A 26,306-nucleotide genomic window follows, 5' to 3' on the forward strand; every position below is an offset into this window, starting at 1 on the left:
TGTTTATTTTTGAGAGAGAGAAAGAGCATGAGCATGACAGGGGTAGAGAGAGAAGGAGACACAGAATCCAAAGCAGGCTCCAGCACAGAGCCTGATGTGGGGCTCGAACTTACGAGCCATGCGATCATGACCTGAGCAGAAGTAAAGGCTTAACCAACTGAGCCACTCAAGTACCCCACTGTGACTAGGAGTTTAAATTGGTAAAATCCTGCTGGTAGGTGTTAAAATTGGTACAATCACTGGAAAACAATTTGGCATTATCATATAAAGTTGAACATTTGCATATCCTTCAATGAACAATTCTAGATATATAATACGAAAATTTTTTACCTGTGTGCCAAGTGTAAACATACTTCAAAATAACAACAAAAAAACCTGATACTCAAATGTCCACTGGTAGAAAAATGGTTAAGTTAATTAGGCTAACTCAAATAATGGAACATTATACAGCAATGAGAATGAATGCACTACAGTTGCAGGCAACAACATTGAATGGGTCTTAGAAACTAATAGTGAATGAAAAAAAAAATACAAATGGAGTTCTGAGCCTCACTCAGTCCCACCTTTAAGATTTAACACTCTCCACTGAGGTCATCTTCCTCTTACTCAGTCCCACGTCTAAGATTTAACATTCTAAACTGAGGTCATCAAGAAATACTTTCAACTCTTAAACACAAAGAAAAAAGAAATGAATTCTTTTGGCAGCCATCATGACTTCATCTTTTGCTATGCAATTCCTTTGAAAATGCCACACTTCCATGATTGAAAAAGAAATCCAAAAACATGGTGGCATTGTGGATTCTGAGTTTCAAATGCTTATACAATCAACAAACTGAATGAAGCCCATTAAAGAACTGCTAAGGTCCAAAGGCAATCAAATGACAAACTGTCACTCTTCCAAGGAGTACACTATGAATCTAATGGAAACATTTCTGCACAAACTAAAGAAACTAATATGTGAGAATACTTCTGCTATATTTCTGTCCTCTGGATAAGGCACTTCATTTTGTATATGGTGAGGCAATAAGCACAGCCCAAAAGTAAGTCTCCATGATTATTTAATTATAAATATGAATGGGCACACTGAAATTTTTCTATGTATTCTTTTATGATACTTGAATATTTTCTCTGGAACGTATAAAGATTTGTAAATTAGGTTTTCCTCTATACTAAAATGCCTTTTGTGCAAGGTTTACAAAGGCTATGAAAAGAACATTTATTATACTCAAAACAAAAAAAAAATACATTTGTGGTAATGCAACTAAGGAAAAGAAGAGATAAAAAAATTGGAATAAAAAAAAATTCAGAACAGCAGTTACTTCAAGGATCGGAGAAAGACAGGACCATGCAGTTACAGATGTGCTCACAGGTAGCTCTTTAACTGTGTAGGTACTGACCTACTTCTTAAGTGGTTGGTTCCCAAATGTTTGTTTTTATTATTAACTTCCATATATTACATATAATCTGGCATGTTAAAATTACAGAACTTCTAAAAATTTAAAGAATGCATGGAAGGCAAGAAAGCAGGTAAAGTGTAGATCACTAATCCATCAAGTATGATGTCTATAGCCTGCGAGGGAAAAAAAAGGGAAAGGCATAGCTGTCACAGATGATGTGATTAGTCTTCCAAGAAAAAGACACTTCTTCCTCTGAACAATGGATGAGGGATCTAAGGAAAGGTGAAGATGTTAATTCATTTGGAAGCAGATTAAAAGAAAATTGAGGGACTTTATTAGTCAATTAGATAGAAAGGTAACTGCAGAGCAAAAAAGATAAACAGGCATAGGGTTTGTTATTTTGAGTACATGCTTCTGGTAATCAGTAACTGCAAAACATGACAGAAATGGTTCAAAAATAGTACCATTTTGCCTTAAAAGGAACACAGCAAATAAAATGATCAATTTCAACATACGATTAGTTCCCACACTTAACAACATAAAGTTGTATGACACTTAAAATACAATGCACTGCTATATATATTCTTTAATCCGGTATTACAATAACGTTGTATGAGTAGGGGGGGATACTAGTCTCATCTTACGGATGAGGAAATTGTGCCTCAAAAGTGTTAAAAGTCTACAATCATATTTTGTTATGACAATATAGGTCTAGATCAGTATAAGTAACTGTCAATATGTGGAGTTAAGAGTGTTAAAATATAGTCTTACTCAAAAAAGAAGTTGCTAATCACTTACTATGTACCAGGAGCTGTGCTAGACACTGGGGATATAAAGATGAGTAAGACAGGATTCCTTCTTTCAAGGAGCTCATAGTCTAGTGAGGAGACAAACCTGTAAACAAATAAATACCTTTCAGTGTTACAGTTACTAAAATAGATGCAAAATGTAAAGTAGAACATCTGGGGCACACAAGAAAAAGTGGATAATCCAAACTATTAGAATCAGGAGACAGTTCACAGAGAAGGTATCTTTGAATGAACTGTGTCTTCCTTTGAATGAACTGTTTCTTGAAGTATAATTCTCCAAGAGAAAATTACAGAAATTATGGTGCATTCAGAGAACTATTAGAATGGCTGGAGAATGGAAGGTAGGGATAGTGTCAAGTGATAAGGTTAACAGGCAAACTGAGTAATCTAAACTGCACAGGATCCTATGGAATAGTTTACATGGTATTCAAAATATACCAAGCGTAGTAGTTTAAAGTTTACCATAAAGGTAACTGATAAGACACCAAAGGGTTTCAATAACAAGAATCACATTTGAGGGGAATAACTCTGGCAGCAGCAGGGTTAGATCTAAAATATTGAGTTTATCTGAATCAGAGCACTGGGAGTGGCGGTGGGTGGGGTGGGAGGAGGGGGGGGACGCAGGCTATATATAAGATCTTTAACCAGATGGTTATGGGATAGCTGAGGGTTACAAAGGATTCTGAACTACCAAAACTTCCCATTTCACTATCTGGGTGGATGAGGGTGCCATAACCAGGATAAGGATAAGAAGAACAAATTGTGGGAGACAATGCAGTACAAAGCTTAAGAGCCAATTCCACAGTCATACTATTTTGATTTCATTTCCAATTCTACCACTTAACATCTGTGTGGCCAGTTGTGGCAAAAGGCAAAAACAAAACTTTGAGTTTGTTAACAAATTTTTGAGCAAACTGGTTATTCATCCAAATGAATTTAGGTTACAACTTATACCCAGAGGATATGGCCAATTATATGGAAGCTGATTATGTCCAGCTCAATCCTTTAAAAATGCCACGGAATTGTAGAAGAGTTCATTATTATTCGACTGCAAAGAAGAGTCCAGAATGTAGATAACGAACTATGCTTCCAGTCCTCCAAGGTTATTGGTCTATCAAATCCTCACTTAGAAGATATATCTCAATTGCCTGCTTACTTCAAGATGTCATCCTTAAGTCAGAAGCAACTGACTTAGAAAGCAACTTTTAAGAAAAAAGAACAACAAATCTGATCCATTTTGCATGCTAAACACAGCATCAAGGCTTGGAAAAGCCAGAAAACTGTCACATATCTATCTACCTGAATCAATTAATAAACGCGCTTACGTACTACCTAGTCTGCAAAGCGGGCATGGCAAGAACACAAAAACTGTAGAAGACAAAGTTCCAGTGAATACTTAGCCTAGTTTTGAAGACAATATTAACACATAGTAAACACTTCAGTAACAAGATAGGATGGTACATAATCAGATGCCAGAGATGTTTCATCTAATGAATGTGGAACTTGGAAGGTTAGAAAGCCTGTATTCAGGCAAAGCTATTATATCAACCGCACAAAATCTAAAACTCACTGGAAGTGGCAAAGATATAGATGAAAAAAACACCTTCCCTGCCCCTAAAATATCCAAGATTTAGCAACTCTAAAGCAGAAATAAGTATTTCATAAAAGCATAAGCTACAAAATAGAAGATTTAATTTTAAATAATACAAGAATGTTACTTCTACATAAGGATCATTCATAAAAAGATATTATTGGTCATTTCAATGAATTTATAAAATGGGAGAGAGTAAATAAGAAAGTGACTCATACTGACTTTCCAGGACCATCCAGTGTTTAGTTCTGCTCCCTGGGAAACCTCTTGCTTTGGGACACACTGGGGTGGGTATTTGGTAACCTTAGTAAAAAGTATAATGGTTCTGTGTAGGCAGCTTTTTTGATGTACCTCAAAGAGATTGTTCTTACAGAATCCTGTTACAATAAAGCACAATCCCATTAAATTTTATATTTCTGTATGGCCTAAATAATTAGAAGGGAAAAATCAACTTTACAGGGACAACTCATCAGTGGGCTTCAATGCCACTGGGACTACATGTTGGGCAAAGGGTAGAGGAAGGAGCAAGAAGCTTTCTTGATACCCAGTGCCTTTTAGCCCTCAGAATTGTTTAGTTTCACTAAACTCCAAATAACTGCCCCTGTGGTCTCGTAAGGATCCAAAAGCATTTAAAGGCATTTTCAAGTTCCTATTCAGGCCCACAGTTCTTCCCCATACTACACCATCATCCCCACTCCTGTCTCAACATCTATGCCAACAACACCTTGGCCTTGTATCCCACAAGTCGATCTCATTCCACTGACCAGCAGGGCTGACCCCATAGCTGTACCACTGCATGCTCCCTCTACAATCTGTCCACTTAATCTGCCTCCAGTCCCTCCAGCTCCCCTTCTTCCCACCAGTGCCTAGTGGCAATATTATGATAGGGAAAAGACAAGATAAAATAGGCAGCGAGGGAAAGATGAGGACCTGACATCCCTGGGTGGGGAAAAACACATTTTTTGGAACAATGCTGGGAATGTCGGACTACAGCAAACCCCCTCAGGCGTAAGGTCCTTCTTAAGAATATAACAGACACCACCTACTCCCCCTCAGGTTTTCCTCAGAAATTTGACAAAAGACCTGACTAAAAATAAGTGGACCATAAAACCTATGACCAACAAGGAACGGTATGGCCATAGACCACCCCTCATACAATGCAATCGAGCCAATCAGGAATAGACAACCTAGCACCTAGAGTTATCCAGCCAATAAAGGTAAAACCTGAGAAGGAACAAAGGGGAAGGAAGGGGGGTGGGAACACGGGGAGGCAACTAGAACCTTAGAGAGCTTTCCTTCTGATCTTACACTCTAATAAAATTTTGCCTGCTTCTCATTTTGTGTCTACCTCTTCATTCATCAAAGCAGTGAGACAATGAACTCGGCTATTGAGGCAAAAAAAAATCCTGCAATAGTATCATCACTATTTTATGTTTTCATAGCACTTCACAGTTTCAAACTTTCACATACACAGAGGGGCGGGGGGGGGGTGGGGGGGGGGTTGCGGAGAAAATCCAAAGCAGGCTCCATGCTGTCAGCACAGAGCCCAACATAGGGCTCAAACTTATGAACCATGAGATCATGACCTGAGCCAAAAGCAGGAGTCCACACAAAGAGACAAAGAATCGCTTAACTAATTGAGCCACCCAGTTGCCCCATGAAAGCTAGCTGATTTCTTAATAAGTTTACTTGTCCACACAGACCTATCTATGTATCACTCACTAATCCTCTTTAATGCAAAACAACACACTCCTGATAATTTACAAGTGCCACTGAGTAAAAAAGAATTAACACTTTTAAACTGTGTCATTCCAGTGACTTTAAAAACACTTGGCAGTATCTGCCAAAGGACAAATAAAGATGGGCATCTACATGTACTTTTTAATTTCTGACTATAGTTTGGGGTTTATTTTAATCTAAAAATGACTATCTAATCACAGGCTCTAATAAACTCATCTTTCCTCCATCCTTCTGTACTTTCAATTTCAAAGTTCCTTTTCGTGCACTGTATTATGGAACTTTACAGGAGCACAAGAAGTTTTTTGTTGTTTTTTTTAATGAGAAAAATGTATTTATGTTCAAAATGTCAAAATTCCTCAATGAGTATCTCCAGCTCATTATTTGATATCTCCACTCAATTTCAGATTTTCAACCAGAGGAGGCAAATACATTAATTTTCCCCAAACTTTTTGGTTCTGTTTTCATTTTTCCTCCCATTTTTACCTCTACTTTTCCACCAACACAAATCTAGTCCTCTTTTCTTGGCTTTATTCCCCCTAGATATATCTCACATCTCCCCTTTCATAAATTCATTCTCTCCCTATTTTATTATCTCATTTTCTTGTGTACAGTGAATTTATATTCAACTGTACCTTTTAAGTGTTATTTCTCTCAATTACACAGAAAATCTGCTTTACAATAAACTTCTCAAAATGCTCTCATTAATATTTTCTGCTGCCACTTCAAGCTAATAAACAAAAACAAAATAAAAATCTTACATTGAAATGTACTATACACATAATTTTAATTTTCTAAACACTAAACCTTGATCTATCTGTAGATTCTCTTATCGCCAAATTTAACCATTTCCAAACTATGTGAATTCCTTGCTCTCAAAATTACTCTGTGACCAATCTAAAGTCATGGTTATATAGTTAATACAAACTTCTTTCCCTTCTTCAGATCAACAAACATTCATAGTTAACAAGGTGAATGTTATGAGGTAGTCAGAAGCCTTGCTGAATTTAACCTATGTCTCCTCATATTATCATGGCACACACCCTTACTAACAGCTGCCCATTAATTTCCTGCAATTTACTTCCTCATTGCTCTTCACATAAAATTCACTCTATTTACAGAAATTCAGGTCCAATAGCTAGTTAAACTATTTGACTCAATTGTCTTTCTCATTCTAATTAAGTTCCTTCTGGATTCTGGTTAATTCAAATTCCATCCTTGCCTTCAAATCAGCCTTGTATATCACAGGTAGCAAGCCTCCAGTCAAAGCACAACCATGATCACAGTAACTTAATCTGAGAAATAATTACAAGATAGTTACCTATCCAAGGCAAAACTAACCACCCATCCTTTCAAACAAAATGTGTTTCATATAAAGTTCCAGCCAGCAAAATGTACAGGGTCTTCTTGTCTATATGGAATGCAAATTCCTTCCAAAAAAGGTAATAAATAATTAAAAAGAGAATTTAAACAGTAAACTAGAGGTTAAATTAGCAGTAGCTATGACACACCACAGCAAAGCCCAGTCCAGAGGATCAAATATCAAAGATATTTCTATCCTGAGCTGATAAAAGTACCATTTTGCTCTTTTCAAAGTCACAGGTTAACAAATTTTTTAAAAAGTACCTTTACTACAAACTTAATATAAAACTCTAAATAACTAGTAATGTTTCAAGTTACAAGAAACACAAATCCAGTCCTGTCAACAACTAAACTGTCACTTATAGAAGGCTTTCAGTGTGCCTGGTGGTCCAATTATTTCTAATAAGGTGAAGAAGGGGTACACAGGGGGAGACTGAAAATAAGAAACTATCATTTACCAAAGTCTAGTTTGAATTTGGATTTGAATTTCTACTCCCACATTTACTAAGAGGCAGTGAAACAGTGGTTAAGAGTGTAAATTCTGCAACCAGACTGCCTAGATTCAAATCTTAGCTCCACTTGACTACTATGTTCAACTTTTGGCAAGCTCCTTTACCTCATAATGCCTCAGTTTTTACGTCTATAAAATGAAGAAGGTAACAATACCTACCTTGAGTTAACGAGTTAACATTGACAAAGCACTAAGAAAAATACCCAGCACACAATAAATGCTTAATAAATAAACTGACAAGACCTTGGACAAGTAATTTAACCTAAGTAGCAAATGGCCTAGGTGAGATCCATGTAAGTATTTTGTGAATTACAAAGTGCTGTATAAATGCCAAATTATTAAAAATATAACATATGAGAGGGAGGACTGGGTGGCTCAGTCAGTTAAACGTCCAACTCTTGGTTTTGGCTCAGGTCATGATCTCAACAGTTCATGAGCTGGAGCAGCCCCACATCAGACTCTGTGCTGACAGTACAGAGCCTGCTTGGGATTCTCTCCCTCCTCATCTCTCTCTGCCCCTCTCCCACTCGCTCTCTCTCTCTGTCTCTCAAAAATAAACTTTAAAAAAGCAATATTAAATATGAGAAACAGTAAAAAAAAAAGACATTTACAGAAAAATATATATAGTCCTACTATATTTACTGCAATTTATCAGTTAATTTTTCTGAACACTGAGATTACCCTTTTCAAACTTAATACTATAGCCTTTTGAGACCCTTACCCCACCTACTTTAAATAACTTCTGACAGAGATTCTTATAAAATTATACTACATGCAATCCTGTCCAAGTTCTGTCTTTAAAAATGAAGTATACCCTCCTACTTTCCAAAGTGATTAAGTGCTTAACACCACTTTCACTTCCTAGGATAGGGCTTCCCCCCACTTCTCATTCATAACCAACTCTCCTTTAGCATGAGCATGGGGCTCATGTTTTATTAAAACAAACAAAAAGCAAACCAGATGAAACAAGTGCAATAAGAAGAAAAAAAAAAGAATGGCAATAAAAAAGGAGGGAAAAAAAACCCGTCTTCTCAAAAGAATAGCCACCCTTCCTTCTCACCTCCTACTCACTTCTCTACCCTTGCAATTTGGTTGCTGCCTCAGCAGTCTACTGAAATATCTCCCCTCATCTTCCATGTCCAAACTGTGGCTACCTCTACCTATTCCTTCCAGGACCTCTCTGTATCATCAGATAATGGTTCATTCAATAAACACTGACTGGGCCTCCATGTTCTCCCCACAAAATCCTGACCTAAGCCTCTCATTTAATATTTCCAGCATAAGAAAAGCAACTTACCATGGGGCAAAAAGGAGCTATCTATCAATAAATGTTAGGCATTTCTTTTAACAATTTTTGTGAATTAAGTCATTCAGCATATATATATATACATACACACACACACACACACACACACACACACACACACACACACCCCAGATGTGTCTTCAGGTAATGTGTTAAACAGTAGTGTGTTAAATCATCTAAGATAAGCTCTTTGCCCTCAATGAGTTTATAATTTAGCAGTGGAAACAGACACAGAAATCAGCAGCTTTAAGCTCATTGCAGAGTATTACAGAAGTACATAAGAGGAGCACCTAAATTAGATTTGGTGAGAAGAGGTGTCAGGAAAAGCTTCTAAGAGATGGTTAACAGTAAGATAGGTAAAAAGAGAAAACTGTATACTGCACAATATGAATGTCAGCAGGCACTTAGCAAGAATAATTTTAACAGAGTGGTAGGACCAGAAGCTAATGGCTTAAGAAACCATTGTTTAGATGTTTGTGAAGGAAAAGACATATACAGGCTTAAAAGGGTGTATTCATAGGTTTGTTTTTGAAGATGGAAGAGACTTGAATATATTTTCAGACAGGAAGAAGCTGAAGTCATAGAAGAAATGATGAGTACTAGACAAGATCTCTGAGAAGGCAGGGCTAGTTGAGATTTAACACAGAGGTATAGACATAGCTCACACTGAGGATAGACAGAGAAAAGAACAGGTGAGAAGGCCAACCCATTTCCTCAATGAAGTAGGCACTTTTTGAGACACTGGGAATACAAGGCATTCTCTGTTTGAAAAGGGATGCAGCTAGGTAAGGAATTTAAGACAAACAGAGCAGAGATTTAGGCCCAGGGGAGCAGTAGCACCAATCCCCACAGACATGTGAATTTTTTTCCAACTCGTTTTTAACAGTTCATGCTTAGAAGCGATGACACTGATTGTTAGAGTCGTTTAGAGTTTAGGTTCCAAAAGAGAAAAGGGCATATACTCTAGCTACTATCAAACTACTTCTGGTTATTCAAATGTATCATGTATATACATACTCTTGCCACCTTTATACATTAAAATTCAGCTAGAGAAAACAAGATAATTGGTAGTCTCAAGCAAAGCTCTTTACCCAAACCTCACTAATGACAAATATTTTTCTTTTTAAAAAAATTTTAATGCTAATTTATTTTTGAGAGAGAGAGAGAGAACACAAGTAGGGGAGGGGCAGAGAGAGGGAGGCACAGAATCAGAAGCAGGCTCCAGGCTCTGAGCCTGGCTTGGGGCTCGAACTCACGAACCGTGAGATCATGACCTTAGCTGAAATCAGATGCTCAATCGCCTGAGCCACCCAGGTACCCCTAATGACAAATATTTCTAATTCACTACTAGTCTCCCGTACCCTGGCTGCATGTCAGAATCATCTGGGGGACTGACTATGCACACTGGGGGCTCAAGGTAATTCTCACAGAAACATTTGGGTGCTCTCAAACCCTCATCTACTTAATTTCTAACCATTCTTCATGATTTGGTTCAAGTGTCATACCTCCAATTTTGGACTAGTTAGCTGCTTTGTGTTTCATAGCACTGGAACCATGTTTATTTCTTTATCTCCCCTATTACACAGTAAATTTTTTTGTTACAACTTATCTTTATAATTCCAGCCTGTGGCCTAGTGCTCAGCCCTTATCGAACACTCAATAAATTCATGTTAAATAAAAATTCACAATTAATAAAACATTAACCCTGTAGAATCGGCTAGTGTGGGTAGGTTAAAAAAAAAAAGTACTCATATAGCACAGAACTAAAACTTTAAAATATTATAAAGAGAATCCTATAAGATCCTATAAACCTCTATATCCTCTCCCATCTTTGCCCTGGTAATCCATGTCTGCCTTACCAATGTGATTTCATTGCCACAGTCCACAATAACAGCTCAATACAAAAATACCCAATACAAAAGTAAAACATGTTAATTAAAATGCTCATTTGATTTATTAAATACTCCAACATCCAAAAGTATATAAATTTTAATGAAAATTCATTAAACTTGAAAACTTCAAGCCCTAACTTCAAAATAATTCACAAGTTATATGCTAATCCCCAAATTACACATCGATTGGACTCTAAAAGTCTGGGAGAAAGATAGCTGCTTAGAACACAGCACAAATTTTCCCACAGAAATATTATAAATGGTGGTAAGATACCAAAACCAAGCCACAAAAGCCTACTGGACCCATAACAGCTGAACCACTTGCACTGTATAAGGAAACCTATTGTTCCACACAGATGTTTCTGAGCTTCCACAAATACTTATTTGTGTGTATACTCACTGTTCCTGCAAAAATCAAAGCAAAATTCCAAAATAAATTTCTGACATAGAGAAAAAGTACCGAGAGCATTTTGCATGGTGCCTGACACACAGTAAATGCTCAAAAAGTTATAGCTATTTTTATCCAGAACTCTTGATTTCTACCTTGTGTGTTTCTCGAAATAGCTTTATTTTTCTCACTGCATCTGCGACTGTAAATTCCAAGAGTACAGGACAAATTTTCACCATCTTACCTACTCTGCCTACCACAAAGCCTGGCACACAGAGTGCTTAACACTTATTTGCCAATGAAAGATAATCAGTATCAACCGAATCTCAAAAACAATTAAATAAACCCAGACTTAAAACCAAATGGTCTCATTTAGTTTTTAGGTGCTCTTTTAAATGAAACACCAGGGGCGCCTGGGTGGCGCAGTCGGTTAAGCGCCCGACTTCAGCCAGGTCACGATCTCGCGGCCCGTGAGTTCGAGCCCCACGTCGGGCTCTGGGCTGATGGCTCAGAGCCTGGAGCCTGTTTCCGATTCTGTGTCTCCCTCTCTCTCTGCCCCTCGCCCGTTCATGCTCTGTCTCTCTCTGTCCCAAAAATAAATAAACGTTAAAAAAAAAAAAAAAAATTAAATGAAACACCATACTTCTCAAATTGATTTTTTCCCTTTTAAAATTATCATCAAAATGAAAGAAAAAGTGTAAAAGTTCCCATAGAAAATATTCCTTCAAGAGTCACTAGCTCAGAAAACACTGCTCTAGACAACAGTCTCACTAAATGGCACAGTGGGACAGGACATCTAAATTTCTCTGGGCCCTGGAAATCCTATTAAAAGAGCACAGGACATTCTGAGATTTTCTAGCTCACAATTGCTTGTAAAACACTGCATATTTCATGAGAACATAAGAGTAGCAATCATCCATAATCTTCCCACCAACCCAACCCACAACTGTTTTCAAAGTATTATTTTCCTCCAATACACTTTTTTTTTTACGAAGTTGCAATCCTAGTGTACAAGTCATTTTGTTTTCTACTCCCCACCCCCATTTACAGTAAGAACTGCCTATTACAAACTTGACTGAGCTGTGACAAACAGCAGAGAAAGCTAACTTATGCTTACAGTTGTAAAAACATAACTTTGGCAACAATTTTCTTGAAGGCCACAAGATGGTGATATTGCTCCATAAAATGCATCTTTAAAAATATATATAATTGAATACATTATACAAACTTCCCCAAAAATGAAATTAACAGTTTATTCTGCTGGAAGCAAGGGATATCAAAAATGCTTGTACTTCATTTACTAGAAAACATTAGTGAGGACAAAAACATGAAATTTAGCAGAAATTATTCTAATTAAGCCAAGCAATGATGGCCCTTAAAAACAAAACAAAAACACAGGATTTTGGCACTGTTATTCTATCTTTTATCACACTAACTTTCCTTCTCTCCTTGCTCCATTGCCTTCCTCCTCCTCAGGTCATCATAAAAAAGTGAAACACATTTTTACTTTATTTTTCAGTTATTCTTAATTTAGAGAGATGATTCCTATTTTTGTTTTAAAAGAACTGACACTAATATTTATTTACATCAACAAAGGAAAACTACACCAAAATAATATCAATAATGAAAATGAGATAGCTTCTTTTCTAATTAAAATTTCTCAATTTCTCATAATATACAGTATTGTTTACAATGGCAAAACACCAAAACTTTTCAAGCAAAAAATTTTTGTATTTGATAATTTTTTCCCCATCTTACTGAATATCAGTAGAAAACAAATTTCCCACTCGTCTGCTGGATTACATTAATTAAGAAAATAAAATTTAAGTAACAAAGAGCATCTTAAAACTTGAGTTCCAAACTTACATCATCAACTTACAGGAATAAAAAGAGCTGAGTAAATACTTCCTAAGTGTAAGTCTAAGATGATACAGTGTAACTACCTGGGACGATGTGCACTTACATGGGGTGTCTAAGTGACACAGAAACACAGCCAGTTTTAAACCTGGGATCTGAATCAGGTCTCTGACTTCAAAACCAGTAAGAATAACAGTGACCATTTATTGGACTCCTATTATTTGTCAGTCACATAACAAAACAAACAAACAAAAAAAAAACAAAAAACTATCTCTAATGTTTTCAATTAATGCGTCAGAGTCATTAATTATTCCTACTGACAAATGAAGAAAATTAGGCTTTAAGAATTTATTGCCCAGGGCCATAAGCCTAGTGAAAGTCAGGATTTTGAACTCTGATCTCTTGGGCTCAAAATCAATGTTCTTTTCACTACGTTTCACTACAAAAACAGAATATAAAAAACAAAATGCCGGGGCACCTGGGTAGCTCAGCTAAGCATCCAACTCTTGATTTCGGCACAGGTCATGATCTCACAGTGATCTGCACTGACAGCGAGGCCTGCTTGGGATTCTGTCTCCTTCTCTCGCTGCTCCTCCCCAGCTTGATCCCTGTATCTTTCTCAAAATAAATAAACTAAAGAAAAAAAGAATGTTGGGGTGCCTGGGTGGCTCAATTGGTTAAGCATCCAACTTCGGCTCAAGTCATGATCTCACAGTTTGTGAAATGGAGTCCTGCATCTGGCTCTGTGTTGACAGCTCAGAGCCTGGATAAAGCCTGCTTCAGATTCTGTGTCTCTTCCCCCTGCCCCCACCATCTCCCTCTCTCTCTCTCAAAAATAAAACCTTAAAAAAAAAAAAAATGCTGAGCTAAACCCATGCCTTAAACTGAGCATTTTGCTATATCAACCTGACAGTACTATTTTCTTATTTTATCACTTAAAGATTAAGCAACTTCAAGTAGGTGGTTTCTGGGGCTTTTAAGCTAGTCATTAAAAAATGCTTTTCCTAAAAACTGAAAAAGAACAAGTAATCTAAAAAAGATAATGTGTAAAGCGTAAACATGCTAACAATGAAAGAGGTAAACTGTGGAATCACAGTTAATAAATCACTTCCATGTATTCTGGGAAAAACATCCAGGGCAACATAACATTCCTACTTTTGCAAGGATCAAACTTAACGTAATTGTATTATGTACAATCTCATATTTCAAAATGACAAAAAGATTTCCAGAAATAATTGGTTGGTTGTTTCAAAGCACTGTATTTTAATAGTATAATACTTGATTTCCAGACTTTTTTCCTTTCAATCCAAAATTTTTTAACGTTTGATATTCTTCAAATATACAGTATCTGCTACATCTCATGAAAGTTTAGAGCTAAAGCTGAGAGGTGATTAACAGACTTACTCAGGGACACAAAGCTTCTTAATGGCAGTCCCAACCCAGGCCTGCTGATGAGGTTAGTGCTCTTCTGCATTGCACTGATAAGATATCATGACCCAAAGTTAAGTTCACACCAAAACGGTTCCTGATTCTTCTTAATACATTAAAGATGCTAATTTACTAGCATTTAAGTAGCCATGGAAATGTGCTAATGCTTCAATTCCAAAGTGCCAATTTCCAGTGTAAGAAGAGCACACTGAGGTAATGTAATATAAAGAACTACTTATAGAGTAGGACACACCTAAGGTCAAACTTCAACTCTATTTGTATATAATTAACCCCTCTGAGTCTCAGTTTTCTCATCTGTAAAATGAGGATACTAACATGGTTTTAAGAAGGAAAAAGGAAGTATTAATTAACATCAACTCTAGGAAACTAGAACTGTTTCTAGAATCTGGAATACAGAGGATGTGCAATGAGTATTTATTTCCTAACCCTATTCCTTCACCACCACCACTCTGGTCATATTCTCAAGATTCTGAGGCAGAGAAACTCCAATACTGTTCTACCATACTTCCACAACAGTAGAGGATAAGAGGATAAGAAAGGCATTTCAGTCACATGGCCATGCTGCAAAATGATACACAGCAAAACCCCCTGAATCTGCAGTAAAGATCAAAATTACATTTAACCACTCGAGAAATAATGGTAAATTTTTGTTATAAATACACAATTTCAGGATTTCTAAAGCTACTCAAGTAACTGACACACAATGTTAATTTACTATTACTCTTCCTAAGAATTTTAAAGCAGGCTGCTAAGTATAAACTTCCATCAGATATTCTCACTCTTAGAGAAAAATACCAGAATCTAAAATACACAGAAACTTTCCAAAATGAGAAAATCAACTAAACAGCTAAAACTTTACTCTTAGAATAATGTAAGTCTTCTCATGTTTAAAATACAGTAGAGGGGCGCCTGGGTGGCGCAGTTGGTTGAGTGTCCGACTTCAACCAGGTCACGATCTCGCGGTCCGTGAGTTCGAGCCCCGCATCGGGCTCTGGGCTGATGGCTCAGAGCCTGGAGCCTGTTTCCGATTCTGTGTCTCCCTCTCTCTCTGCCCCTCCCCCGTTCATGCTCTGTCTCTCTCTGTCCCAAAAATAAATAAACGTTGAAAAAAAAAAAAAATTTAAAATACAGTAGAAATACAGGGACACAGTCCTTTATCCACAAATCTAAAACCCAGAAAACTATAAAATCATAAAGCTACTTCATAACTCATTTGGTATCAAAAACTAAACTGACTTGGACTCATTTAATAGCAAAATCTGACTGGATGTGTGGTCATCCATTATTTTATCCATACTTAAACAATGCTGAAGAAAGTAGAGGCTACTGCCCTATATTTCACTGGGTTTTTACCTAACATAGTGTATGGAGTCCATTACCATTCTAAATTAAATATAAATTCTGAAACCTATCTGTCATCAACAAGGTATTATGAACCCATCCTATTTACTTGTTTCTAAGTGCCAGTTTTAAGTCACACAAGAAAACTATGAATTAGGTATTATTACTACTACTTTACATATGAATACCTAGTTTACATATGATAATATGAGGGCTTCATCCAAGGTTAATTTGACCAAGATCACTTAGCCAATAACAACCGCAAGTTAAGCATCTGACTCTTCTTGATTTCAGCTCAGGTCCTGGATCCCAGGGTCGGTTATGGAATCGAGCCCTTTGTCAGCTCTACACTGGAGGTTCTGTTTCCCTCTCTGTCCCTTCACCACAAGCTCTCTCTCAAAATAAATAAAATAAAATTAAATTAAATTAAATTAAATTAAAAAAAGAGGGGAGGCACCTGGGTGGCTCAGTTGGTTAAGCATAGGACTCAAGATCTCGGTTCAGGTCATAATCTCACAGTTCTTGAGTTCAAGTCCCTCATCAAGCTCTGCGCTGATGGCACAGAGCCTGCTTGGCATTCTGTCTCTCCTTCTCTGCCCCTCACCTGCTTGTGCCCTCTCTCAAAATAAATAAACTTAAAAAAAAAAAAAAGAATTTGGAAAACTCAAATCTAAGTTTGTCTTACTTTAAGGCCTAACCAATTAAATAGCTAACACTTTAAAGGAAAATTAAATCACACAAAAGTTTAAACAAGTTATAATTGCCAAAACTTTTAACTTAGAACAATGAAATTCTGGAGTATAATGTACATTTTCCATCCTGGGTATTCACATGTAAATATTGACAATATTATTTCACAGCTCATAGGACAAGAAATGAGTTTATTGTTGTCTTTCTCTCCAAAGCACTGGCCACAAAGTCAGTGAAATCAAACACAAAAACAGTATGTTCCTCAAACAAATGCCAACTAATCCTTTCCACTCAAATTTAGAAAGAATCATGGGTCTGGCATGTTTGTTTTTTTTTTACCACAAAATGCACTAACACAATAAAAATATGGTTAATATAAACATAGGTTAAGTTTTTCCAGGAATACCCCAAACTTAAAGAGCTGCTCTTCCATTATCAGATATGGTCACAGGACTGAGGAAGGTTTAAGTGACATAGACCCAGGCTGTCTCAAACCACTGCCTTAAACAAAAGTTGGAGAAAATAAGCATCAACTTTTTTTTCTTGACGATTTAAAATTAAATCTTTTCTCACAACATTTTTCCCAAGTCAACACCCTTAAGCTAAGCAATGGCTTTCCCCACAAGAGACAGATTATAGATTATGGTCTTCATCCAACCTACTTTCTACCCAAATGACCAAATTCTAAAGTAGGCATACTTCAATCTCTCTATTTTGAGTTATTTTCGCTAAATGAAAAGCAATCAGACTATCTGAAAATTACAATATCTAATTTAACTGTTTCCATAGGCATTTTTATAGAAGAAATATCTCTAAGTTTATTTATTTTGAGAGGGAGGGAGGGAGGGGGAGGGGGAGGGGGGGAGGGAGGGAGGGAGGGAGGGAGGGAGAGAGAGAGAGAGAGAGAGAGAGAGAGAGAGAGAGAATGCACAAGCAGGTGAGAGGCAGAGAGAAGGAGAGACAGAATGCCAAGCAGGCTCTGCACCATCAGCATAGAGCCCAGTGCAGGACTTGAACTCAAGAACCATGAGATCATGACCTGAGCTGAAATCAAGAGTCAGACTCTTAACTGACTGAGCTACCCAGGCATCCCAAGAAGAAATACCTTTACTCAAAAGAGTATCTTCTTTTGTAGAAGCATGGGGAAGTTTTTTTGAACAAGGAAGCCTAATGGATGCTTCTTGCATGGGTACTTCTCCTGCCTACTACTTACATAATCACCCTGTATCAGGTTTCTATAGTTTGTTTGGATCAAGTCATTGGCAATTATCTTAAGCCTCTTTAAACATCTGAAAGGTTCAGATGGTAAGCTCTCTGTTTACATTATACATGTGTTTACTGAACACTGTAGCTTTAAAAACAGTCTCTGAGAACACTAGAACCCCCAAATTACTGATTCAGTCTCTACCAGCAGTTCTCAAACTAATATGTATAAAATCATCTGAGACATTTGTTAATAATGAAGATTCTTGAACTCCACTGTCAAGGACCATACCATAGTTCTCACAAAGTATTCAGACATCTTGTTTAACAAATACCCCAGATGACTCTGATGAAGGGGCTGAGCACCGATAAACACTGTTCTATACTGTAATTCATCTATTGATGGTATTAACAATTTCTTGCTCCCAAACTGTGCAGCCAAACCATCACCACTGAGAAACTGCCAGCCATGTTGAGTCAGTGTCCTTCTCAGATTCATTCTTAACCTTTTAGCAACTTATTTAAGTTAAAAGGTAAGATCAGACATACTGCTCTGCTCATGCCAAAACTAATCCTAAACTATCTGTGAGTTGAAATGAGTGCTTCACAGAAAAGTGGATTGTTTGAATTTTGCTTATTAGTAATTGTGAAGAGCAATAAAAATGACTTAAGAGCTGCTTATGTCTCACGGACCAGCCTTCAGCTTTACAAACATTATCTCAATTAATCCTTACAAAAATCCAGTAACAGAAATATTCACTACATTTTACAGAAGAAACTGAAGCAACAATGCTATTAAAAAGCATTGACAGAAGTCAGTTACACCTGACTTTAAAGCTACAGTTCTTAACACACATGCCAAAATGCCTTTAATTCTTAAACTTTAGAAGTGCCACGATCTAGTTTATTACTTTGGTAAAGTATGTCCTACTTTATACAGAGCAAGTTCATTTAACTAATTCTCCTTCCCACACTAAGCACAAAAAATAGTACAACTTGGCAAGCTGGGGTTAACATATGACTGGAGTATCCTACTTCAAGTCAGGACTCAACAGTTTGCTTCCACCCACCCTATGTAATCATAATTATGGGTATACTAAACAGCTATCAAAAGAACTTTTTTCATTAGTTAAAAAAGCTATCACACCTACAATTCTGTTAATGCTAGTACATTTCTGAACTACCCTGAAGAGTCATAGAGAAACACCTTAAGGTAATTCTATCTGTTCCCTTCTTTGTGCTCTACCCTTTCCTATTTATATAAATTGTTTCTCAGTACATTCAATTACCAAACTCCTCCCCACAACAGCCAACATAATATTTTCAGAAATTTGCAGAGATTTATTTACACTAGGATGCAGTTCATTTCTCAGTATACATGAAATGCTTCAAATCTACCTAAATTCTTTAAATGAAATACATTGATTCATTATTCCATCCAGAAACTATACTGTAATAATAATGTAACATTCATCTTCTTCATCCCACTGTTAGCCATAATGTTATACAGTAGATACCGTGAACTATAAAAAAAAGAAAATACCACTGAGACTAAGATAAATTGATAAAGCAATGAAGATAAAGTGAGGAAAAACCCAGCTAAGCACTCAGAGTCTACTTGTTCCTAGAAAGGATAAAGCATTACTTTCTGTCTTACCATTCCCGAATGAGAGAAAAGCCCCATCCCAGTCTCTATAAGTGTATACTCTCCACTGTAACAACTCCTATCCAAGGAAGAGTGGCTCATCCTAACCTTTCCCCAAGACACTGCAAACAGAAAATAGTATTTGTGAGGCACCAGGTTGCTCAAGGTTTGTCAAGGCCAGAGTGACTCACCAAGGAGCTCTGCTACCGTTAAGCCTCACATCTAATCACAAGGGCTAAGAGGAGGGCTCTCTGCCCACCATAGCCCACTCTGCACAGTGTGCTGACTGGGACATTTGTCTCACCCAATTTGGGAGACTTGGGTAAATCACTGCTTCGGAGCAGCCTGGGCTCTGGGTTCTGCACTTTTTTAGACACCACTGCCCTCAAGTAGAGCAAGTCAATTCTGCCCCATTATGGGTGAAACCCCAGAGTTCCAAAATTTTCTTTTCTACCCAAGGATATTGCCAGCTATTTCCATTTGTATAATAAGCCAAATATGCTATTGTTTTTGCATTTCAGACTCCATTTTCCCACTGACAGGCCTAGTACTGAAAGTACTAGGCAGCCTAAGTCTCAGTTTCATAAACAGTTTTCCAGAAGCCCCATTTTGGTGTAATACAGCTGTCTGGTACAATCCTGGGATTCACATACTTGTCTCATCTCTTTCCCCTGAATCTGGGCTGGACCCGTGAATTGCTTTAATCAACAGAGGTGGCAGAAATGATGCTATGCTCATCTCAAGCCTATGCCTTAAGAAGGCCTGGTTGCTTCTTCTTTTGCACTTGTTGTGAGTCCTAAGCCACCATGTAAGGCCAGCAAAACTGCTGCAAAGGCCGTGGGGGGGGGGGGGGGAGGGGGGTTGACACTATGAGAAACATGAAGAAAAAGAGAGTTAAGAGAAAAAAAGAGAGAAGACCAGCTCCCAGCTGAACTGCCAGCTGAATGCAGCCTTTAGAGTAGCCATCAGCAAAACTCAAAATCCTCAAGTAAGTCCAGTGCAGGATAGTAAAACGGTAAGTTGTTCTGGGGCACCTGGGTGGCTCAGTCCATTGAGCATCTGATTTCAGGTCAGGTCATGATCTCGCGGTTTGTGAGTTCGAGCCCCGCGTCGGGCTCTGTGCTGACAGCTCAGAGCCTAGAGCCTGCTTTGGATTCTGTGTCTCCCTCTCTCTCTGCCCCTCTCCTGCTCATGCTGTCTCTGTCTCAAAAATAAATAAAACATTAAAAAAAAAATTTAAAAAAAAAAAGGTGGTTGTTTTAAGTCACTTAGTTTTAGGATTGTCACACAGCAATAGATGACCAAAATGATGTTTACCTGGTTCCTTGTGTTTTTTATAATTTTTTTTTTTTTTTACTGTTTATTTATTTTTGAGAGACAGAGAGAGACAGCATGAATGGGAGGGGGCAGAGAGAGAGAGAGACACAGAATATGAAGCAGGCTCCAGGCTCTGAGCTGTCAGCACAGAGCCCGATATGGGGCTCAAACTTATGAGCCGTGAGATCATGACCTGAGCCAAAGTCAGACACTCAACTGACTGAGCCACCCAGGAGCCCCCGGTTCCTTGTGTTTTTACCTAATTTTTTCAAAACTCAGAGAAAAGGAGAGAGATGAAATGAATTATAGTCCCAAACATCCACACAACCACGTAAGATAAAGTCTTATGCCCTTCTTAATGTTAGTGAGTCTACTAAACTCTGAGTTCCAAGAGTACAGGCTTCATGTTTTTCCTCTCAGCACTGTACCCCAGCACCCAGCACAATACCTGGCATGTAATAGTTACATAATAGGCTGTATTATGAATAAACAATAGGTTTAGGGAATGTCAAGACAAATGTTAGTTTTCCTTCTAACTTAGGAATTATCTGGCATATGGTTTCACATAATATATTCCAAAAGTTGCTTAATCATGTGAATCTGAAGTGTATACAAGAGCTTTAATGGCAAATCTTTTTTTAATGATAAAGCTTTTTATGTAATAGTAAAAATCACGAAACATCATGACACTTTGGGAAATCACGTCTTGATTTATATGCTCCAAAACTACAAATTTTCAGAAACTGGGCTTTCATAAAGGAAGAACAAACTTCATCTGTAAAAACAGCTGAATTAAAATCAAATTTTCAGGGGCGCCTGGGTGGCTCAGCTGGCTCAGCATGTGACTTCAGCTCAGGTCATGGTCTGCAGTTCATGATCTTGTGGTTCATGTGTTCGAGCCCCACATCAGATTAGCTCAAGCCCCGCTTCAGGTGAGCCCTGCTTCTCTCTCTCTGCCAGTCTTGGGATTTTCTCTCTCTCTGCCCCTCACTCATTTGCACCCCTCTCTCAAAAAAAAAAAAAAAAAAAAAAAAAAAAAGAAAGAGAAAAAATCAAATTTTAAGAAATTAATGTTTATATTTCACCAATGTACTTTTTCAGAAAAAAAAATCAACTTTAGCTCTTTTCTTGACAGGTTAACTATTTTGTGATGAATACTTACAAATTTCAAAATTACCCAACAACAGCCACTGCTATGAGGTTACCATTTTAACACAAAGGAAGTAGACAAGTTCACATGTACATAGTACAAAAGTTTAACACAGATTCCAAACAGATAAATTCTAACTCCTCACATATAGCCTTCAGCTAAATTTTCATTGTAGATGAAGAGTTAGTGCAAAAAAAAAAAAAAAAAAAGAAAAAAAAATTGCTGACCTAGGAACAAAAATATGAGTTTTAGCTCTAGTTCTAATTTTAGCTACCTACAAGTCATACACTTGAAAAAATGTTTTAACTTCTTTGAGCATCAATGTATTCATCTAAAAAGCAATAATTATCTCCTGACACATCTACTGCTCAGCTGTCATGAGAATCAAATGATAGTCTATATAGCCATTATGGAAAAATGTCAAATGCTATACAAATGTAAGATATGATACTCTTCTTAATGCCAGCAGAGAAGAAAAATCATCTATGTATGTGCTTTTGCTAGACATTTTTCCTCCATTAAGTATTAGCAACTACTTCCTTCAACACCACTAAAAAGGCCAATTTATTTTTTCCACTACTTGTTATTACATCATATTTTTATAGAAATGGTAAAAAAGACCCCAGTCTTTCTAATAATTATGGAATCAAAGTTTCTAGAGCTATGCAAGACACTAAATAATAACTTGTTCAGGTTCCCTTCCAGGAAGATAATCTTATAGGTGGAGAAAAGTCAATTATTTACTAATCAAATTATGCTTTAACCATACTAGGAAGAGTTAGCAACTTAAAAAATGAAAAAATGCACTGAGTAGGACCCCACACTTCTTTTGTAAAGTTTCTATTTTCACTTGATAAGGCTTCATGAATGAGGTAAAATGAGTATTCTTAAGTAAGGCATACCTGAATACAGAAAACAGAATAAAGATAAAAATTCTTAAGGTTTCTTATTTCATTTACCTTCCCCTATCCACAAACCCAAACTGAGATACAAAGGAAATTAAAAAGTAAATGACTGGTCTGATATTGCTATCTGCTGCTCTCCATACACCCCATTCATTCTGTCTCACTAGCTCTCCTGAACATGGAAAACAAGAAGGGTACAGACAGTTCAATGAAAATCAAAGACCCGAGAATCACAGAAGGTTAAAAACCAGAAGGAACCTCCAGGATCATTTAGTCTTACTGATGAGGTCACTTAAAGGCAGTAACTATATGCAACTAATGCTAAATCATACATCTAACAAGAAAGAAAACCATCAGTGTCAATCAGCTGCTGATTCCACTTTATACTAACTGAAACACTTAGGGCAAATCATTTAACCCCTTGGGTTAATTTGTCGTTATATAATAGCAAATAACACAGCATAGTCAAATTCTTTGTAAGCCATAAACCACAACACAAATGTAAAGAGATATATACATAAGTGTATATGAGGTAAGTCTCTATAGTAAGGGTTATCAGTAAATGAAAGAATTTGAAGATTCAATGGTTTTAAAAGCCGCAGTTAATTCTGAGAGTTGCTCCTAGCCCAACCCATTGACCCACAGGTTCCATGGATAAGCTTCAGGTGAGTTCAGGTTCATGGACTTCTCTAAAATTACATTCACAGGGGCACCTGAGTGGCTCAGTCGGTTAAGCGTCCGACTTCGGCTCAGGTCATGATCTCGCGGTCTGTGGGTTCGAGCCCTGCGTCGGGCTCTGTGCTGACAGCTCGGAGCCTGGAGCCTGTTTCAGATTCTGTGTCTCCCTCTTTCTCTGACCCTCCCCTGTTCATGTTCTCTCTCTCTCTCTCTGTGTCTCAAAAATAAATAAATGTTAAAAAAAATAAATAAATAATTTAAAATAAATAAATAAAATTACATTCACAAAGCACAGGTGCATATGGAAGTTTTCCAGGCCAGATTTTTTTAGTTTAACCAAGGATTAGTAATTATCAAAAGGTTGAGAACTGCTGTAAAGTAACATACGTTTGCCAAAGATAAAGCTTCCAAAGATGTTGCTCAAAATGGTATTTTCCCAACCTAGATCAGAATCTTAGTTATTTTTACTTTCTTCATTTCTCTCTCATCATCAAATTCTGTCCATTCAACTTCCTTCCTCCTTTCCATTACTATTATGACAGCCATAGTTCATACCCCTATTATTTATGACCACAGCAATCAAGAGGTCTTTCTCCCTCCAGATATCTACCTCAATTCACACTACACATTGCTGCCAAATTCATCCTCTAAAAACAAAAGTTTAATCATTTCATTCGCAACTCAAAAATCATCTGTTAAACCCCCAATGCCTGCCTACTAAATCCAAGGTCATTAGCCTTGCATTAAAAGCAATCATAAACTAGTTCAAACTTTTACTTCAATTTTTATCACCCTTTACATTAGCACAAATACTTTATGTTCCATCCAAATAGAATTACTTGCCTCTCCGCAAATATATGAACTCTGTGCTCTTTTCTCGCAGTCCCTTCTCTCTGCTTGGATTACCTTTCTCAGCTTATCAAAAGTCATAATCATCCTTCAAAACAAAGACTTCAGAAGCCTGAAGGCTCTATGAATTAACATCTCTCACCCCACCTTGCTAAATATGATGTGAGCTCTACCCCCTCCCAATCTGAATTCCATATGAAATTTAGCTATGTATTAAAAGACACATGGAGCATTTGTGTATAGTCCTACCTGCCTAACTAGTCTGTGAAGGCAGAAACTGCTATAATTCGCACCTTTACATTCCCCCTAATACCTCACACAGTCATGCAGTAGATGCAAGGAAGTAAAAGAAATTTCAGCCTTCATGGGGTAAACAGCAAAAATTACTATCTCTTTGCAGGCAGAGAACTTACTTGCGACATCCTTTATCACACCAGGCTTCCAAAAAACATAACCTTTTTTAAGTCCTGGTGTTGGATATCTTATAAACAGTTTTGCATTTTACGGAAAGGACTACTTGAAAACATTAATAAGCTACATATCAAGTAACTATTCCACATACTTTACACTTCTCAATTTGAGTAGCTCCCAACACTTGGTCACTAAGGTTTCACTTAAAAAATATATTAACTATTTACGAAAAATGATCATTTCCAATCACAGCTACGTACCTACTTAATGGCTAAAACAAGTCACAAATAAAGAATGCCTTTGTTTTTTAAAAGGTGCATTTTGCTTGCAGAATACAGAGACTTAGACAGGTAAAGTGGATTTATACATCAGGATGAATTCTTGCAGAAATCCGCAAACATTGCACACCAGGCACTTCAGGTAAAAAACCTGGTAAAAAAAAAAACTGGTAAAAAACCAAAGGGGGATAAAAGATAACTTTGTACATTATTCTTTTCCACTATTACCAATAGCTTTTTAAAGCAGAAACTCAAATCTTCTTGCACATTAGCCTACACAAAAAGATAAAAACTTGCCAAGCAGAAAAAGAAAGCCATATCAAGCCCCTGGAAAATATTTTAACCTGGAAAGTAAAAATGTCAAAATAATAGATACTTGTCTTTGGTAAGGAAGGTTTCATATAATTATGGGAGCATTGGACGCTCAACTCCAAACGATGGAGTAAAGAGAAGACTGATCATTTAAGGGCTGTAAAAGCAATGGGCAAACTACAAAATTAAAAACAAAAAAAAAATTAAAGATGAAAGACGGTCCAAGTCACAGATAAGGACTACTAAAAACTGCAAGGTCACTGGGATCTACCGGGTCACAAAGGTGGAGGTGGGGGTTGTGTTGGGGGGGGGGTACTGCAGAGTCAGTGAAGAACCCGGAGTGATTTAAAAAAAAAAAAAAAAACAACTAAACAAAACACGTCATTAAAAGACGTTCGAAGCCTGGGAGTCCTTGGTTTGGGACGGCAGAATTGCGGTGAAAGTCAGGGCACGGGCAGTAAGTCCATACACTGGTGTTTTTCGGAGAGGTGTTAAGCAAAGGAAAAGAAGGTAGAACGCTGAGAAGGCTAAGGAAGCTTGAGAAGCGCGGCTGCAGAGTCACGGAAACACTTCGCTCCAGTATCATTAGCTCGGGCCTGTGCCAAGGCCAACTCGGGGCAAGACCCGTGACCCCACCCCAGAAAACTCCCGGCCCCTGGGCTGGAGAAGGCAGCCAGGGCGGCGCGGACCGTCCCCGACGGCCCCTCAGAGGGTCCCGCCCCGGGGCTGCCAGTACCGGGCTACCGGCACCGCCGAGAAGGCTCTGGGCCCGCGCCCCCGCCCTGCCCGCACCCCCAGTCCCCTGCCGAAGCGTCCTTACCCGGCGCGAAGCTGTCGGCTCCCGGCGGTCGGGCGGCCAAAGCAGCGGCGCCTCCTCCAGCGGCGGGCGCCCTCACCCTTCCGCACCCAAGATCGCCATCTCGCAGCAGGCGCGGCGGCGGCGGCGGCAACAGCCACCCAGGCGTCGGCCCCGGCAGCCCAGGCCGCCTGCAGCCACTGGGAACCCGCTCGCCGTGCTCGCCGACACCCGACCCTCCCCCCACCCCCACCCCGGCCACGCGCCACCCCCAGCAGACCCCACACCTCCCTCCTCAAGAGCGCGCCGCGTGCTCGCGTCGCCGGCGCCGCGCCGCGAGCGCGCGCCTCCCCGCCGGCCCCACACAGCGCGCTGCGCCGCGGCCGCCTAAAACCTCCAACTCCGGACGCGGAATCCGGCTTCCCGCGAGCA

General features: G+C 38.2%; 1 protein-coding gene across 6 annotated transcripts in view; it reads right to left on the reverse strand.

Moving 5' to 3' along the window:
* The window catches only part of WWP1 (WW domain containing E3 ubiquitin protein ligase 1), a 140,829-nt gene extending 114,793 nt beyond the window's left edge, over positions 1-26,036 (reverse strand). For 3 of the 6 annotated variants that reach the window (XM_086695789.1, XM_086695785.1, XM_086695784.1), the window contains exons 1-2: positions 25,899-26,035; positions 2,196-2,291 (exon numbers count right to left, since the gene is read on the reverse strand). In XM_086695789.1, coding sequence (XP_086551915.1) covers positions 2,196-2,271 — 76 coding nt within the window. In that variant the 5' untranslated portion in view covers positions 2,272-2,291; positions 25,899-26,035. Of the gene's footprint in view, positions 1-563; positions 667-2,195; positions 2,292-25,898 lie in introns of those variants that run through there. The other 3 variants (XM_086695786.1, XM_025922508.2, XM_086695787.1) reach the window with 3 other exon arrangements.
* Between the last annotated feature and the right edge of the window lie 270 nt (positions 26,037-26,306).

Source organism: Puma concolor, chromosome F2 (genome assembly GCF_028749965.1).
Source record: "Puma concolor isolate L17-30 chromosome F2, mPumCon1.1.hap2, whole genome shotgun sequence".
Classification (NCBI taxonomy): domain Eukaryota; kingdom Metazoa; phylum Chordata; class Mammalia; order Carnivora; family Felidae; genus Puma; species Puma concolor.